Here is a 14,646-nt window from a genome sequence, read left to right as displayed (position 1 = left end):
TAGTCCCACTAAAGGTTGTTTGGCTGCGTAACAAACATGATATTACTCTGAGTTTTAGACCAATCCAGTCCAATCCCACTTAATAAGGGCAAACAAACGCCCCCTAAAAACTCTCGTTCTCATTCGTCAATGCATCACAATCCTAATTCACAAAAACAAGGCCCATACCAATTTAATAAAAAAAATAGTTCCAAGTTTGGGCCAACTAATTGAAAATAACAAGTATGTTTGGAGCCCAAAATTCCGAACGACTTCGGATGGTTGATTTCAAGTTTGTGGGTCCCGAGACCCAACGATTACAAAGACCGGGAATTTGAAGGCCAGGACGAGACAAGAGGGACTGAATCGCTGAGGGGTTTTCCGTTCACCGTTTCGAACAGAGAGAAACAGCGACTGCGAAAAGCGGTGGCGGAGATGGCCGAGGCGGTGGACGAGGAGAGCGTGCGGAAGTTCGTGGCGGCTTACTTGAAGAAGAAAGGCTTCAAGCAGACCGAGAACGCTTTTCAAGACGAACTAAACAAGAATACCAACAGCTCTTCGTCCCCGATTTCTTTCAATTCCAAATCGGGCTCCGACGTCGCCAAGCACATCCTATCCTTCTCTCAGTACTCTCTGTCTCTCTCTCGTTCTTCTCGCACTTCCATTTGATATGTTGTTGATTTTTGGGTTCTAACGGTTATTTGTGATACATGCGGTGTTTAGCTGCAGTTTTTATTTGAACTTAGAAGATGAGGTTTTAGTATTTCTCAGTGGAATTTTGATTGGTGTTTTAGTGGGGCAAATTTCGGACTTTGGCATTACTAGAATTGGGAATTTCAGAGAGCCATGAACTAGTTTCCAGTAGGTTTAAAGCATTGCCGAAATGAGTTCAGCACGAAGGTCTCCGGATTTTATGAAAATTTGGGTGTCTTAAGTCCACTAATTTCCGTATGGAAACCGTACAGTGGAATTTCGATTGGTGTTTGAGTGGGGCGAAGTTCGGACTTTAGGCATGACTAGAATTGAGATTGTTGTAGAGCTGAGAACTAATCCCAGTAGGATAAAAGCATCACCGAGAAGAGTTCACTACTAAGGTTTCCGGCTATTACGAAAAATTAGGTATATTGGGTTCAATGATTAACTGTATGGGAACTATATAAAAATGAAAATTAGAGTTTGGAAGTCAGATCATTATATGATTGATTAAGCACACAGCTTCAATGTCAGTGTTTCTAAGACGATGGGAAAAGCTGAAATAGGAGCATTCGTTTTACGTGGACATGTAAATGCTTATGTTTCTGTTGTTCATTCTAGTGTTTTTGGTTCGAGGTTTCTTTTAATTATTTAGTTGGCATTATTTGTTTTACAGATATGAGGAAGGTCCAGCACAGTACCAAGATGCATATGCCAAGTTGAGGTCGTGGACTTACAGTTCACTAGATTTGTACAGGGTAACTTACTTTTTTGTGTTAATTTGTCTATGGATTTTATTTCTTATATTTTAATGTTTTATATTTTCCACGTACTTAAAACAGTCTTATTTATATATGCAGCATGAGTTGCTTCGTGTTCTCTATCCAGTATTTATTCATTGTTTTATGGATCTGGTTGCTAAAGGTCATAATCAAGAAGGTTTCTCTTACTTCTTGTCATGTCTTGTTAGATTTATGTGATTGTCGTTGATTTCTTACTCTTTTGAGGCTTAAACTTCTGATGTAATTACTGGTCAACGAGTGAACACCTGTCCCTTGTTCATATTACCAGCTCGGACATTTTTCAACAGCTTCCGTGAAAAACATGAAATGATGCACCAACGAGATCTACAGAAGTTGGAAGGCGTTCTTTCTCCCTCTCATTTGGAGGTGTTAACTTCTGGAACATTCTCAGTATTGCATTTTAGATTTATGATTACATCAGACCTTAAAAAGGTTTCTCATGTTTCTATTGTTACTCAGGAGATGGAATTCGCTCATTCTCTTAGGCAGAGCAAAGTCAACATAAAGATATGCCAAGTAATATTCTGGTTCTTCTTTTAGTTGTTTTTGTAGGCTGTGTATATAACTATATATATAAATAGTTGAACAACATATTTTTGGGTCAATTATCTTTCCAGTACTCGTATGAGCTTCTGCTGCAGTTTCTACACAAGTCACAGTCCGCCACAGTGCTTGGGATTATCAATGAGCATATTAACTTCCAAGGTATATTGGTTTGACGTCTGGTTGAAAGTGTGATATGCTACATAACAATATTCATATTTAATGTTTTAATTGGTTTTGAAGTTTCTCCTGGACAACCCAGTTCAATTTCTGATGATGCTGAGGCTCTAACACTTACCGGAAGTAGCCTGGATTCAGCTAATCAGATAAACCAGAAGGAAATACATTGGGGGGTGAGTCAAGAATGCTGACTATATAGTGTGTATGTCAAACTGGTTCTTGTGCGTATTTGAATTTCTCTGATGAAAATGAATAAACTTCTTTTTAGAAGCTGCATGAAGATTTTTCAAGAATTTTTAATAGTACTCATTTTGTTGCATGATGAAAGTATCTGCCTACCATTAGAAAGGTAAAGTTTCTTTTGCTTTTGCATTTTCGATTAATATATTACCCAAAGCTGCCGCTTTATATTTTAATAATCACTTAAAATATGTTTATTGAAATAACAGGTAAGTTTTTTGACCAAACGTGCCTAAAACATGCATACTCATTTGCAGTTTCCTGACCTTCTGTGCAATCATATATTTTGTTGCAGTTGCTCGAAGATTCCTTGGAAGAACGCTCGGACAAGGCCTTAGACTCTGAAAGGGCAGAAGGAGAAAGCAAAGAAGGGGACGGGGATGAGAATAAGGTGCAAATATACTTTGAAATCCTGTAACAACTTCATAGCTTCAGAGTACAATTTTTTGAAGTAATGTGCTTGTAACTATTGACTGGTATATCATTGACTTATGTCAATGTGTTTTTTGTTCAGAAAAAATTAAGTGAAGGAGCTAAACAGGGGGCTTCGAACAAAAAGTTGAAAAAGGACAAGGCTGCTGGTGCAGCGAAAAGCGCACGCCCTGAGGCAACCCCTGTAACTGCAGTACCAAGAGTCAAACCAGAGCTTACTTTGCCAGTAATGTAGTTTCAGGAATCTCACCCCCCCCCCCCCTTCCTTCCTCGGTTCCAACTTGTTTAAATGAGTCTTGTTAAACTAGAAGTCAGTAAAGTTGGTGGGATCAATGCACATAGCTTGAGTTTTATTAAGTATTTTCAGTTCCATGCAAAGCTACTACATAGATCAAAAGGAAGTTGATTTGTCAGCTACCAGTACATGAAGTGTTGATTAACAGAGAGTAAATTTCAGCGTGGGCTCATTAGATAATATTTTGTTAAGTGAAGTCTTTTGCTGCATGTTTGTTCAGCGTCTTGGTATAGGAAGTTGTTAGTCCATGCTTAAGATCAAATGCAGGTTACTTACTAATCTTTTGTTGATTCCTTCAGTTCCACAGAGGTTGAACAGTCTATTCTTGAAGACTTGAGAAACCGTGTGCAATTGAGTAATGCTGCACTGCCATCTGTCAGCTTTTATACATTCATCAACACGCACAATGGGTAATTCCCTTAACTCTCTTTGTCTCTGACCAACACTGGGTTCTATTTTCTATTCCATTACTTATCTTTTTGTTCGACAATTTTCCAGTTTAAACTGTTCGTCTATATCCCATGATGGATCCATGGTTGCTGGGGGATTTTCAGACTCGTCGCTGAAGGTTTCATCTTATCTTATTACTTTCTTCTTGTGCATATTGTTCTTCAAGTGTGAGCTAATGTTGAAGCATTCTTTGACAGGTATGGGATATGGCAAAGATTGGGCAACAAGGCCTTGATTGTAAGTTTCAAAGTTCAGTTTTTGAATGACGATTTTTTTTACTTGTTCTTGAAATATGCAATTATATAGAAATATGCGTGTGCAGCAGCTTTGCAGGTTGAGAATGGTACCACCACTTCAAGTGAGCAAGTTCTGTCAAATGGTGGGAAAAAACCATATACTTTGTTTCAGGGTCGCTACAAGGGTCATAATTACCCAGTATGGGATGTTCAGGTATATCTGGTTGAACTTGACATAACCAGAGTCTGCTCACATTTTCTAGCAACAGATTTTAAATCTTGATTTCTGGTCACGTGTGATGTATTTTCTTACTTCTGTCACCACTTCACTACCTCTTTTAATTTTACTCTAATGGTATAGGTTATCTCCTTATGCAGTTTAGCCCTGTAGGTCCTTATTTTGCCAGTGCTTCCCATGATCGAACAGCAAGGATATGGTCTATGGACAGAATTCAGCCATGTTGATGTCAGTAACTCTCACTTTATGTCTGCATCTGTATTGTGTAAATGTGAAGATGTTCAGTTTTTTATTGAATTACTGCCTTGTGCCATAATCCATCCAACAAAAATTCTGATGTGTTGAATATTTTTTTTAGTGTGTGCAATGGCATGTCAACTGCAACTACATTGCCACTGGTTCGAGTGACAAAACAGTTCGATTGTGGGATGTACAGACTGGAGAGTGTGTCCGAATATTTATTGGTCACAGGAGTATGGTTTTGTCTCTGGCAATGTCACCTGATGGCCGTTACACGGCTTCTGGTGATGAAGATGGAGCAATCATGATGTGGGACCTTTCAAGTGGCCGCTGTGTTACACCTTTGACGGGTCACACCTCATGCGTATGGACACTTGATTTCAGGTGGATCATCTTTTCTTTCTCATACCATAACATTCCGTGTGTAGAAAACTGTCTTAGTATGATTTATGATATGTCAGTGGTGAGGGTTCGCTTCTTGCTTCTGGATCTGCCGATTGCACTGTAAAACTATGGGACGTAACTGCAAGTACAAAGTTGCCAAGAACTGAAGAAAAGTGAGTTCCTCAGTTCCTCTCTTTTTTCTTATGCGTCTCTGTAAACAAAGTGATTTCACTAACATTATGGTTTCGATCAGCAAAAGCGGAAATACCAGCGGAATGAGATCATTGAAGACTTTGCCGACGAAGTCTACTCCTGTCTATTCGTTACGGGTAAATGTACAAATTGTCAATAACAGTAACTTATCTTTGCTCAATAATTATGAAGAGTTGATAATTCATGTAATGTTGATGATGCAGTTTTCTCGAAGAAACCTTCTATTTGCTTCCGGGGTTCTCTCAAAAACTGTATAAAGTTCACTCCCTTTAGGCTTGATCTAACTCGAGGAAAGGTCTTGTAACTTGCTGTACAAGTCCTCGGCCTCTCTCCTCCCTCTTCGGTCTTGTGACCTGCCCGTCCAGCGCTCCTCTGTGCCACATTCGGTAAGGCACCTTGCGAGTCGTGACACAATGAGAGATTTTGTAACAGTTAAATGGTGTACTTCTTTATTGTCCCTGGATACATTTTGCATAAAGTTCAGTTTTGTTCAATCCCTTCCGGACAATGGCTCCGAGTACATGGAGCTTTTCTCTGCTGCGAACAACACACGTGCCCAAGTGTGCATGGTATCTTGGAAGTCAAATCCTGGCCTTCCACTTCGAAGGCCCTAAGATGAACAGATGTGATGTGCGTTAAACCCGCATGCGCAACCCAACCGCAGGGCGCCACGCTCAGGGGAGAAATTCTGGAGTAAATGATGACAGGAAACCCTTGACGTCGCGCTCTTATCACGTCTCGTCTCTTAAGTAGGGTTTTCTTTGTTGTATATCTATTTGTGTTTTTAACCCAGCAGTCAGAATGTTCATGGTAATTCACAATCTCCCAACCTCAAGCCAGACAAGATATTTTGAAATTTGAATGGGATTGCGAGATTACGATAAATTTTTTTTTTTTCGCAAAAGAGAATAAGAGAATGATACGTTTATTTAACAAAAATGGAAACGCAACATATGATTATCCCTCACATTTTTTGCGTTTAGTAACACACAAGGAACAAAAAATTGAGTCCGATATATGGTATGATTTTCCATTCATCATTTTGCCGAATAATTAAACATGAAGACTCGTTATCGTAAAAAAAATTGGAAAATATGAGAAAAAGGGAAAAAAATATGAAAAGAAATGTCAGAAGTGGGATTTGAACCCACGCCCTCGTTAGAGGACCAGAACTTGAGTCTGGCGCCTTAGACCACTCGGCCATCCTGACTAAACTGTATCAACTGTCAATATACGTAATTTTTAATATACTGTTGTATTAATATACAAACGTGTATGACTAGCACTAATCCATCACATTAAAGTTTGGTGGGTGGGTTGGATGAGATTGAGCCTTATGGATATAATAGAATTGGCAGGAACTTGTAACCCATTTATAAGGATAAGTTTGATAACTCACTTTATTGCGGATTCATAATCCATCATGTCCAGTCCATCTTACATTTGGACACAGCAAACAATAAATTAGACTCACTCAATTTTAATTAATCACAACCTCTCCCATCTAGCCCACCAAACGGGGCCTAAAGCTATAGCTGATGTGCTGATAATTGTACTATATGTAGCTATTTTGACATTCGCTGAACTTTTCACATATAGTAAAATACTTTTAAAGAAGAAAACCCAATTGACTTGCTAATGGGTGAAAGTTTACTGCTAATTGAGAGAGGAGGAGGAGAGTTTGAAACTATTGCAATAATTTAGAGGAGGGGGAGTTTAAATCATGGGATACACATATGTGTGAAAAACTCAATGCTTGTCCACTAAAATATTAGACCACATGCAAACGTTTTACATATAATTTTTAGTAAAATACTTTAATTCTCCGGGAGAAGTAGATGAATAATTGATCTAATACTAATACCTTCCTAGGGTAAAACTTGAACTCGAATTTCTAACTGTGAATAACAGTTAAAGGACAGTACTTGGGATAGTAAAATATGCACTCAAGGAACAGTTCTTTTGGGACCATGAAATGTCACTTTTTCTGACCAAAAATAAAACACTCGCCGCCAACAACAGCGATAGATGCAGTACTTGTGCATAGACCTGATCAATTGATCAGTACATGCAGTCGGACATAACACATAATTAAGCTCATAATTTTGGAGAAAGGACAGGAATTTTGAAATTTTCCCACCCAATATAATCAATAACGTCCATTGAATAGCATACGTAAACCAGCTGGTCGGAGCGAAACAAGCTCAAAAGGAGTTCCTGAATTAATCTTAATTCTTAAACCTGAAGCCCTACACCGGCAGTTTGAATACCGATACTCGGACGAAGGAAGAAGTGAAGAGAACCATTTTCGAAGAGGAGAAAATAAGTAGTGTCCTTATACTCAGCAAGGCCAAATTTCTACATACTATACTTTTCCTTGCTTCTAATAATTTGAAAAACCATCTCCATAATTTATTTCTTCAGAAATACAAAAGAACATATGATACATTACTTTTCCGTTAAATCTTGTAAAAAAGGCATCTATCAATAAATAATAATGAATATTGTAGAGAGGATGAGCTACATATGAAGAAGGTGGGTTCCAAAAATCAGGGAAAGCATTTCTGGACGAACTCCACGCTCTTCAAACCTACGGAAAGTGGCAAATACAGATGCCCCACTCGAATAAAAAAAAGGGGGGTTCCATTATCGCGGAAATATCCCACCATTCACTGTGGAGGAGAATAGCTTAGCTTCAATGCTGAAGCGCCATGTGCGGATGATGAACTCAAAAGGCAATGTCCAACAGCCAGATGTGATATATTATATATTGTGGTGATGAATCAATAGTATCCTGCAATATTTTCACAACAATTCGGATTATATATGTGTATTTATCAGCTCCTGATCAAAACCTCAGCAAAAACCCCGGCACAAAATAACAAGTAATCATCAAAGAAACAGTCTTAGCTACCAGGGGGAATTATATACGACTATATATAGACCAGAAGCAGGCCTTAATCTCATAAGTGATTCCAAAGCTTCCCTTCCATATATATAGCTATAAGCATATTTCACGCCAACTCCCCGGATGTATAGTTGACCTAAAAAAACAACCAAACTTACTGATTGACGTTTAGATCTTTAAACGAATTCATATCATCTGGACTGAGATTCGCCAATTGATTCAGAAATAAGCAAAGAAATTCTAGGGCTTATAACAAAGCTTCTTCTCATTAAAACTAAATCAGTATTTACAACTGAAGGCAGACTCTGTGTGTGTGTGTGTGTGTGCACTTTCCTGAATGACCATAATTAAGCCTTTAGTATTTACACTTTAACAGTCTAAACTAACACAGCTATAGTTAAACAGACACCACATCAGTATATATTATGCTGATATGGCATAAGGCTATCTAATGCCCTCCCTCAATCTCGTTCTAGGACTCTATATCATGAGACTGTTTCTAAGATATAAGTACCGAGGAGAAAGCAGTATTTTTGTCATGACGTATGCAAGTTGTTCAGAGCAAGAATTGTGATGAGCTTGAAGATCTTGACACTGAACTCTTTCATGAACAAAAGGCACATCAATCTCTACGTGTTTAGTATGACTATGGAACAATGGATTATGAGCCAGCAAGATGGAAGATAGCTGGGTTCAAATCTTGACCATTGTGACTTAAAAAAATATGAACAATATTTAACATTGTCTCCATTGTATCAATTAATCAATCAATCAATCAATAATTCATCAACACCCGAGTAAGGAATTAATAAAAAAAAAAGAGATTTTAGCATTGACATACATTAAGGACTAGGTTTAAAATTTTATCAAGCTATAATTTTAAACTCCTTTAACCACAATCATTTAGTAACACTAGCACAATATGCACTTCAGGAAAAATCATATATAGAAGTTATATACTTTTGTATAAAATGAATATGATAACGACCAACTTAGACTTATTTCAAGGACATAATGAAGTACACATTCTTTCATATAGTTCACCTAAATGAAACAATGACCTCAGCACAAGAAAAATCAATCAAAATATCATCAACTGAGTAGTCAAATTAGAAATATCCATACTATATTTTCAATAGTGTGCAAATCAATTATTTAACAGATATATTACTCATTCCAAATCCACCAATTTGCACTGGTTGAATTGCTCCCTATGAAGAGTGAAGCACTAGTCACGAAATACTTTAATGTTTCTAACAATAATTAATGGATTTTAAAAATATATAGATAATCATCAACACCTCATACCCACACAACAAACAAAGAAATAGAACACAATAGATCAGAAATGAACACAATCTCTTAATCTTTTCTAGGTTTGTGGAACTTTCCTTTTTGCGTACTTGGTGGGGTTGCTGAAAAACGACCCCCAAGCTTTCACTGCCGCTTTTCACATCAGTCAGTGCTGATGGAACGCTGCAACAGAATAGTCCAAACCCAGAAGATGAAGTGGTCACCACAGACAACGTACATAGAGGTTGTAAATCCCGGCGCATGCAGTACTACAAAGTTCCAACCCCCAAGCTTGGACCTTGATGATAGTATCATGTGATTGGTGTAGTAAGCCAATTAGTACATAAAGAACACAACAAACCAGCCCAATATGAAGCGAAGCCAAACAACTTTTTTCTGTTTTTGTTTGTACTTTGGAAAGATAAGGCTGAAACCATCTTTAACTGGCATACCAATCACAAGATAAAAAGAGGGAAATGATTTCCACACTCCTTTATAATTCTCTCCCCTCCACTCCTCTCTTTGTTCCTAGCCGTTTGAAAAAATCAGAGAAGAAAATGGGAGTACACAAATCATTTCCCATGAAGAGATTATCTGATCTCCTCCGCTTCCTAAAATTGGAAATATCCATACTCAGTAAGTTTCTGAATTTTACTGATCAACAATTTGTAATTGACAACCTAAGTATACATTGTAGAAACCCTCTTACATTCAAAAGGGTATTATTCCAGCCAGAAATGTCAAAAAAATGCTTATGTTGCTCGGTTTAGTGAATCTGGACCACAAAACGTAATAAAAAAGAACAATCTGCAGATCTATACGTACATTCTCCTAACATGAGAATCTTATAAATTCCATCAAAAGCCTAACATGCAGCATCTCGCATGCACATGCAAGATAGTTATATCCACACCATTTTGACATATAATTTCCATGCGTATTTGCGGGAATCAATTTGTTGACTCATGCCTTCATAACATTGACGAAGTGGACTGAAGAACGGGATGTGGCTGGTGTTTGGTAATAACTGGAGAAATTCTGTCAAATAATATTTTGTTCATATGGCTACACAAAGTCAACATACTAGATACTTGACAGACAAACCAAATGCAATATTTATCAACTTACTGCAACATCGACAGAAAAATAAAAAAGAATGACCACAAAGTCTACATTCTATAAATACATGAAAAAGTAATAACGAAACAATTTGCTAAACAAAAGTCATGACAAATATACAACAAACATTAACATAAAATTAACTAAGTAATGGTTACCATTTTATATTCGTGTCACCGGTACAATTATCTAGTTACTAAATACAAGAACTAATACAATTTTGGGCATAATTCATAGTTAAGCCACTAAAACTGGCTTAAATTCTGTAGCAACTTCAAACTCAAAGTGAACTTCATGCAATAAGGAATACATGACATGTAATTCTAAAATTAAAATAAGATTAATCCATGCTTAAAATAACTTACCAGTGTATCCCAGTCATTATTGTTTGGGAACAGCCTCTTCCAGTTTGTGGACATAGATATGGAACAAATTTTACTGCGAGATATAAACAAAGATTGAAATTGTTCATGTTACTGTAGTATGCATACAGATTAATAAGGCCATCGGGTATTTGGGTTAGAAATACTTACCAGCGGCCTCTAATTAGAGAAACAACTCTTAAAATAAAATCCAAATAAATATATGTCATAGATCACATATATAGAGATATATACATAAATTTGGTGCAAGAAATGAACCACCAAATTGATTTTGATCATTGGGAAAGCAAATTCAAACCTGTTTAACAAGCTGTCATCTGATGAAACTTGACAGATAGCTGTATACACATACCCAAAAGAAAAAAAAGAAGAAAAACTTACAACTTGACAATGAACTGTTATATCAATCCATCAGGCTAACCTGCATAATTAAAACTAGAGATAAACAGATAACAAAACCATACTCATTTTATCTTAGATCATCACATTAAATCACAATAGAATTATAAGAAATATGTGCTTTCACAATAGAATTTTAAAAGTAAAATCTAGACCAAAGACTAGTTATTAGGAAAACGATTTGTAACCAGTAGTACGAACACGCAAGCAAAGCAACCATATTCAGGCTGCTAAATAAGGTTCTACAGAAACCCATTTATTAAACAAAATACAAAAAAGGTCCAAAAAGAACCAGTTTTCAAGTTAGCATCGCATGCGTATGAATTAAAAAAGGATCAAAATTACCAATTCTCGGACTAGATCAGGGTTTCAAGATGATGAGTGAGGAAGGAGGGAAGGAAAGGGAGGACCATACTATAGAGATAGAGCGTGAATAATGGTCCCATGATATGCTATATGCTTGATAACCTGGTTTTTGCCGCTAATTTCTTACAGTAAACAGGTATATGTACCTTCTCATATATAAAACAATATCAAAAGTCACGCTCTCAAGGTAATAGTTTCAGCTGCTTAGATAACATAAAAACAATTGATACAATATGCATATAATCACTTACCGATTTCAAAGGAGTAACAGGAGCATGCTCTCTTAGCTAGGCTAGGCTTAGGGGTTCAGTTTCTTTGAAGTTTGAATCCCCTTGAGCAGTTAATTAAGCACCGTAAATAAAACATTTTGAGAGAGGAGAACTGGTGAAACAAATTAAAGAGGGAGACGAGAAGAAGGGAGGGGGTGTGAAGGAAGAAATGAAAAAATTAATATTAATCCGGCAGTGGAAATGGGGAAGCTGACAGAAAGAGACATGAGCACGCAAAAGCAATGGCATACGCTTTATGGCAAGTGCCTCTGTGTGCTCACTCTCTTCTGTCAATTTCTACCCTAAGTCCAACCAGATTAAATTTCTAAACACAAGAATATATAACTACCCAATACTGAATTTTTGATAATTAATAAGAAAAAAAAAGATTGGGAAGAAAGCTGAACTTGAAAGAGAGAGATAAATAAAAAGATCGGTAGAAATGAGTCAGATCTGAGAACCCAGAAGGAGAGAATAAAATCCCATATAAGGAAAGATACCAAAATGTCGGAATAATCAACAAATAGTAATCTTTTGGTGTGAAGGAAATTTAGGGTTTTGTTCAATGATAAAAAGTAAATAAAAGAGAGTTTGCCAAAAAAAAAAGTAAATAAAAGAGAAGAAAAAATGAAAACAACCACCACAAACCCCAATAAGAAAAGAAGCTGTACTGCTACTACTACTGCTGGCTATCTGCTACCCTTTCTTTCTCTCTCTGTGTGTCTCTGTGTTTCTGTATGTCTCTTTCTTCATTGACTCTCTTATTTATGATCTTATCTCATCCTTGCCCTTCTCTTTTTCTCTCTCTATCATGCAGAACGGGACGTACAGGTGTCGGTAACACGTAGCCAGAGAAGGGGCCTGAGTGAATCCAAAGTGCGGGAGGCGAACCCCGGAACGGCCAAATAAGGAAAGTCCTCATGACTTGATGTTTGAGAGAGAGACAGAGAGAGAGAGAGAGAGTACTCTTTTGAAGCTTTGAGGTGGGAGGAGAGGAAGAGACAGGGATATGTGTTGATTGGTTTTTTGGGAAGACAAATAAAGCTTTTTCGGGAAAAAGAAAAACAAAGTTTGAGACTAAACCTAAAGATTAACCAAGAGACAGAGACGACTCCTGATTAGTATTCTCTATGTGTGTGGTGTGTTGAGATGTACAACTGGTTGGCTGAGATTGTTTGAGGGTAACGTGTAGTGTTCTTTACAACACATGGGTGTGGTGAGAGTTTTCTGACTGCGTCAATTACACCGTTACATAATATCATAATTTTCTTGTTGATTTTTTATATGATGAACTTAATTTGAATTCATTGATCATAAGAATTTATAACTCAAATAATTAAACATATTTATCTTTAAAAAATGAGATTTTACTTGTATATAAAATTAAAAAAAATCTAAATGCATGAAATGAATTGGTAGCACCTATGATAATTATCAGCTATATTGAAAAACATTCAAGTGGATTGTGAAGAGATTAATGTCACCGTATAAGTCTCTCTCTTTTTTCTTTTTAAGAAACGACAATAGTAAGGGTGATGAAAGAAGAGGAGCAGGAAATAAAATGAAATACCAAACACCAAAACACAAAAGCCGAAAGCAAGGAAGACATGAAACCAGACCTAGCTAGTAGCTAAAAGAATACAAGAAGACCCGAAATGACTATAAAAAAGGGTAACTGAGCATATAGCCAACCAATCACGATATTAAATTGGGAGCTGAATCCGACAAAGAAAATCCTGACCCCATAGCACCATGACAATGCATCAGTTGAAATTAAGTAGGGTAATATGTGTTTAAACGTTAGCACCTTTCACTATTTGATTTGGTTTTAAAATTGCCATGGTGTTCGACTTATAAATACAAGTTCATCTTCTTAATAAAAAACTACGATAAGGCAGTTTATGATCACATATAACAGGTTAGTCACGCTCACAAAAACATAATATTCTTGTAAATAGGTGCTAATTAATTTCACCCTGGTTTTGACCTCAGAGCTATCCCAGTGAAGCATTTTTACTGAAGTTGCTTTCCCACTAGTTGGATCACTGAACTTGTGATGGGTTTATAGCCATTGATTGATATAAGTAAGGGTTTGAGTATGAAACCTGTCGTATCCCTGCCGTCAGATTGCAATGATAGTAGGGTCAGGTACTCTGGACGGATGTCTACTTGGAAATTGGGGTGAGTGGCTGAAAGGGACTGCGCCATCGAGGGGGACAAGCTCCCTACCTCTGGTGCTTTTCCCTTCTTTGCCATGCCAACCGCCCTCGTCCACCATTCACAGTTTCCCTTCCCGAGGGCAATATTGTCAAACACCTGCATAAAACCCTTACCCTCCTCATTTGCTTTCTGATGTTTCCCGACACGTGCCTGGATGATTCTTAATCCTCAAAGCATGCGAGATTCACATTTGTCAACAACTAAAAGATCAAGCAAACACTAAGGACTGTCTTTGTCATTTTTGAACAGCGATTATAATTCTAGATCCAGATATATTTGGTTCCACATTATTGTGGAAAAATTCCTATACAAATACAGTTTATCACCTATTTATTGAACTTTCTGCTTATAATGGGTATACTTTATAATTTTCATTTAGTACTACGATTTAGTGATATTCATTTTCATTTGTAAATTAAAAGTTTTAGGTTCGATTCTAGCCAAAAGCGAATTTGAACTACATTCTTATGTTCTTATGGCTACCCAGTGTGAAACTTAGCTCATTCCTCTACCCCTTTAGTGTAATATACTATCATTTGTTAAAAAAAATTAATAAAAGTATTCGAATCATGTTGAGAATGATTATCTTTAAAGAGTGTTTTATAAAATGAATGATTTCAACCATAAGTAAAAAAAATGTGTGAATTGGCCACGAATTATTTTGAGGTTTTTAACGTTTAGAGTCATAGAGATTCATAGTTAATTAATTAAATATACATTAACCAAGAGATAACAGTTAAATTTTCAAAAATACAGAATACTT

At 36.8% G+C, this 14,646-nt stretch overlaps 1 protein-coding gene, 1 long non-coding RNA gene and 1 other non-coding gene across 4 annotated transcripts; 1 reads left to right on the top strand and 2 right to left on the bottom strand.

The window, feature by feature from the left end:
• Positions 1-299: 299 nt before the first annotated feature.
• LOC126605506 (transcription initiation factor TFIID subunit 5-like) lies at positions 300-5,811 on the top strand. Its single transcript, XM_050272914.1, has 18 exons — positions 300-605; positions 1,349-1,430; positions 1,533-1,611; positions 1,744-1,841; positions 1,935-1,991; positions 2,093-2,180; positions 2,262-2,371; positions 2,734-2,829; positions 2,953-3,101; positions 3,465-3,575; positions 3,664-3,733; positions 3,813-3,852; positions 3,938-4,065; positions 4,243-4,317; positions 4,448-4,713; positions 4,791-4,886; positions 4,967-5,042; positions 5,130-5,811. Exons 1-18 carry the CDS (start codon positions 415-417, stop codon positions 5,181-5,183), a joined length of 1,866 nt encoding a protein of 621 aa, XP_050128871.1. The 5' UTR covers positions 300-414; the 3' UTR covers positions 5,184-5,811.
• A 241-nt stretch (positions 5,812-6,052) lies between these two features.
• Positions 6,053-6,136, bottom strand: TRNAL-CAA (transfer RNA leucine (anticodon CAA)). The gene has a single exon. It is a non-coding gene; the product is annotated as a tRNA-Leu (tRNA).
• Positions 6,137-7,316: 1,180 nt separating this feature from the next.
• LOC126602079 (uncharacterized) lies at positions 7,317-12,656 on the bottom strand. 2 transcript variants are annotated; one of them, XR_007615972.1, is made up of 2 exons: positions 10,612-12,656; positions 7,317-7,970 (listed from the first exon to the last, which is right to left on the bottom strand). It is a non-coding gene; the product is annotated as an uncharacterized LOC126602079 (long non-coding RNA). The 2 variants fall into 2 exon arrangements; XR_007615971.1 differs by having other exon boundaries at positions 7,317-7,720.
• Between the last annotated feature and the right edge of the window lie 1,990 nt (positions 12,657-14,646).

This window comes from Malus sylvestris, chromosome 15, assembly GCF_916048215.2.
Source record: "Malus sylvestris chromosome 15, drMalSylv7.2, whole genome shotgun sequence".
Classification (NCBI taxonomy): domain Eukaryota; kingdom Viridiplantae; phylum Streptophyta; class Magnoliopsida; order Rosales; family Rosaceae; genus Malus; species Malus sylvestris.
Note: the sequence above shows the minus strand (reverse complement) of the source record. Positions and strands in the feature narration are given on the sequence as shown.

Excerpts from the sequence above, each read along its gene's own strand:
- LOC126605506 (XM_050272914.1), top strand. The coding sequence starts at position 415 with ATGGCCGAGGCGGTGGACGAGGAGAGCGTGCGGAAGTTCGTGGCGGCT. Across the intron at positions 3,853-3,937 it reads TGGGCAACAAGGCCTTGATT|CAGCTTTGCAGGTTGAGAAT; the intron begins GTAAGTTTCAAA and ends ATGCGTGTGCAG. Across the intron at positions 4,318-4,447 it reads CAGAATTCAGCCATGTTGAT|TGTGTGCAATGGCATGTCAA; the intron begins GTCAGTAACTCT and ends TATTTTTTTTAG.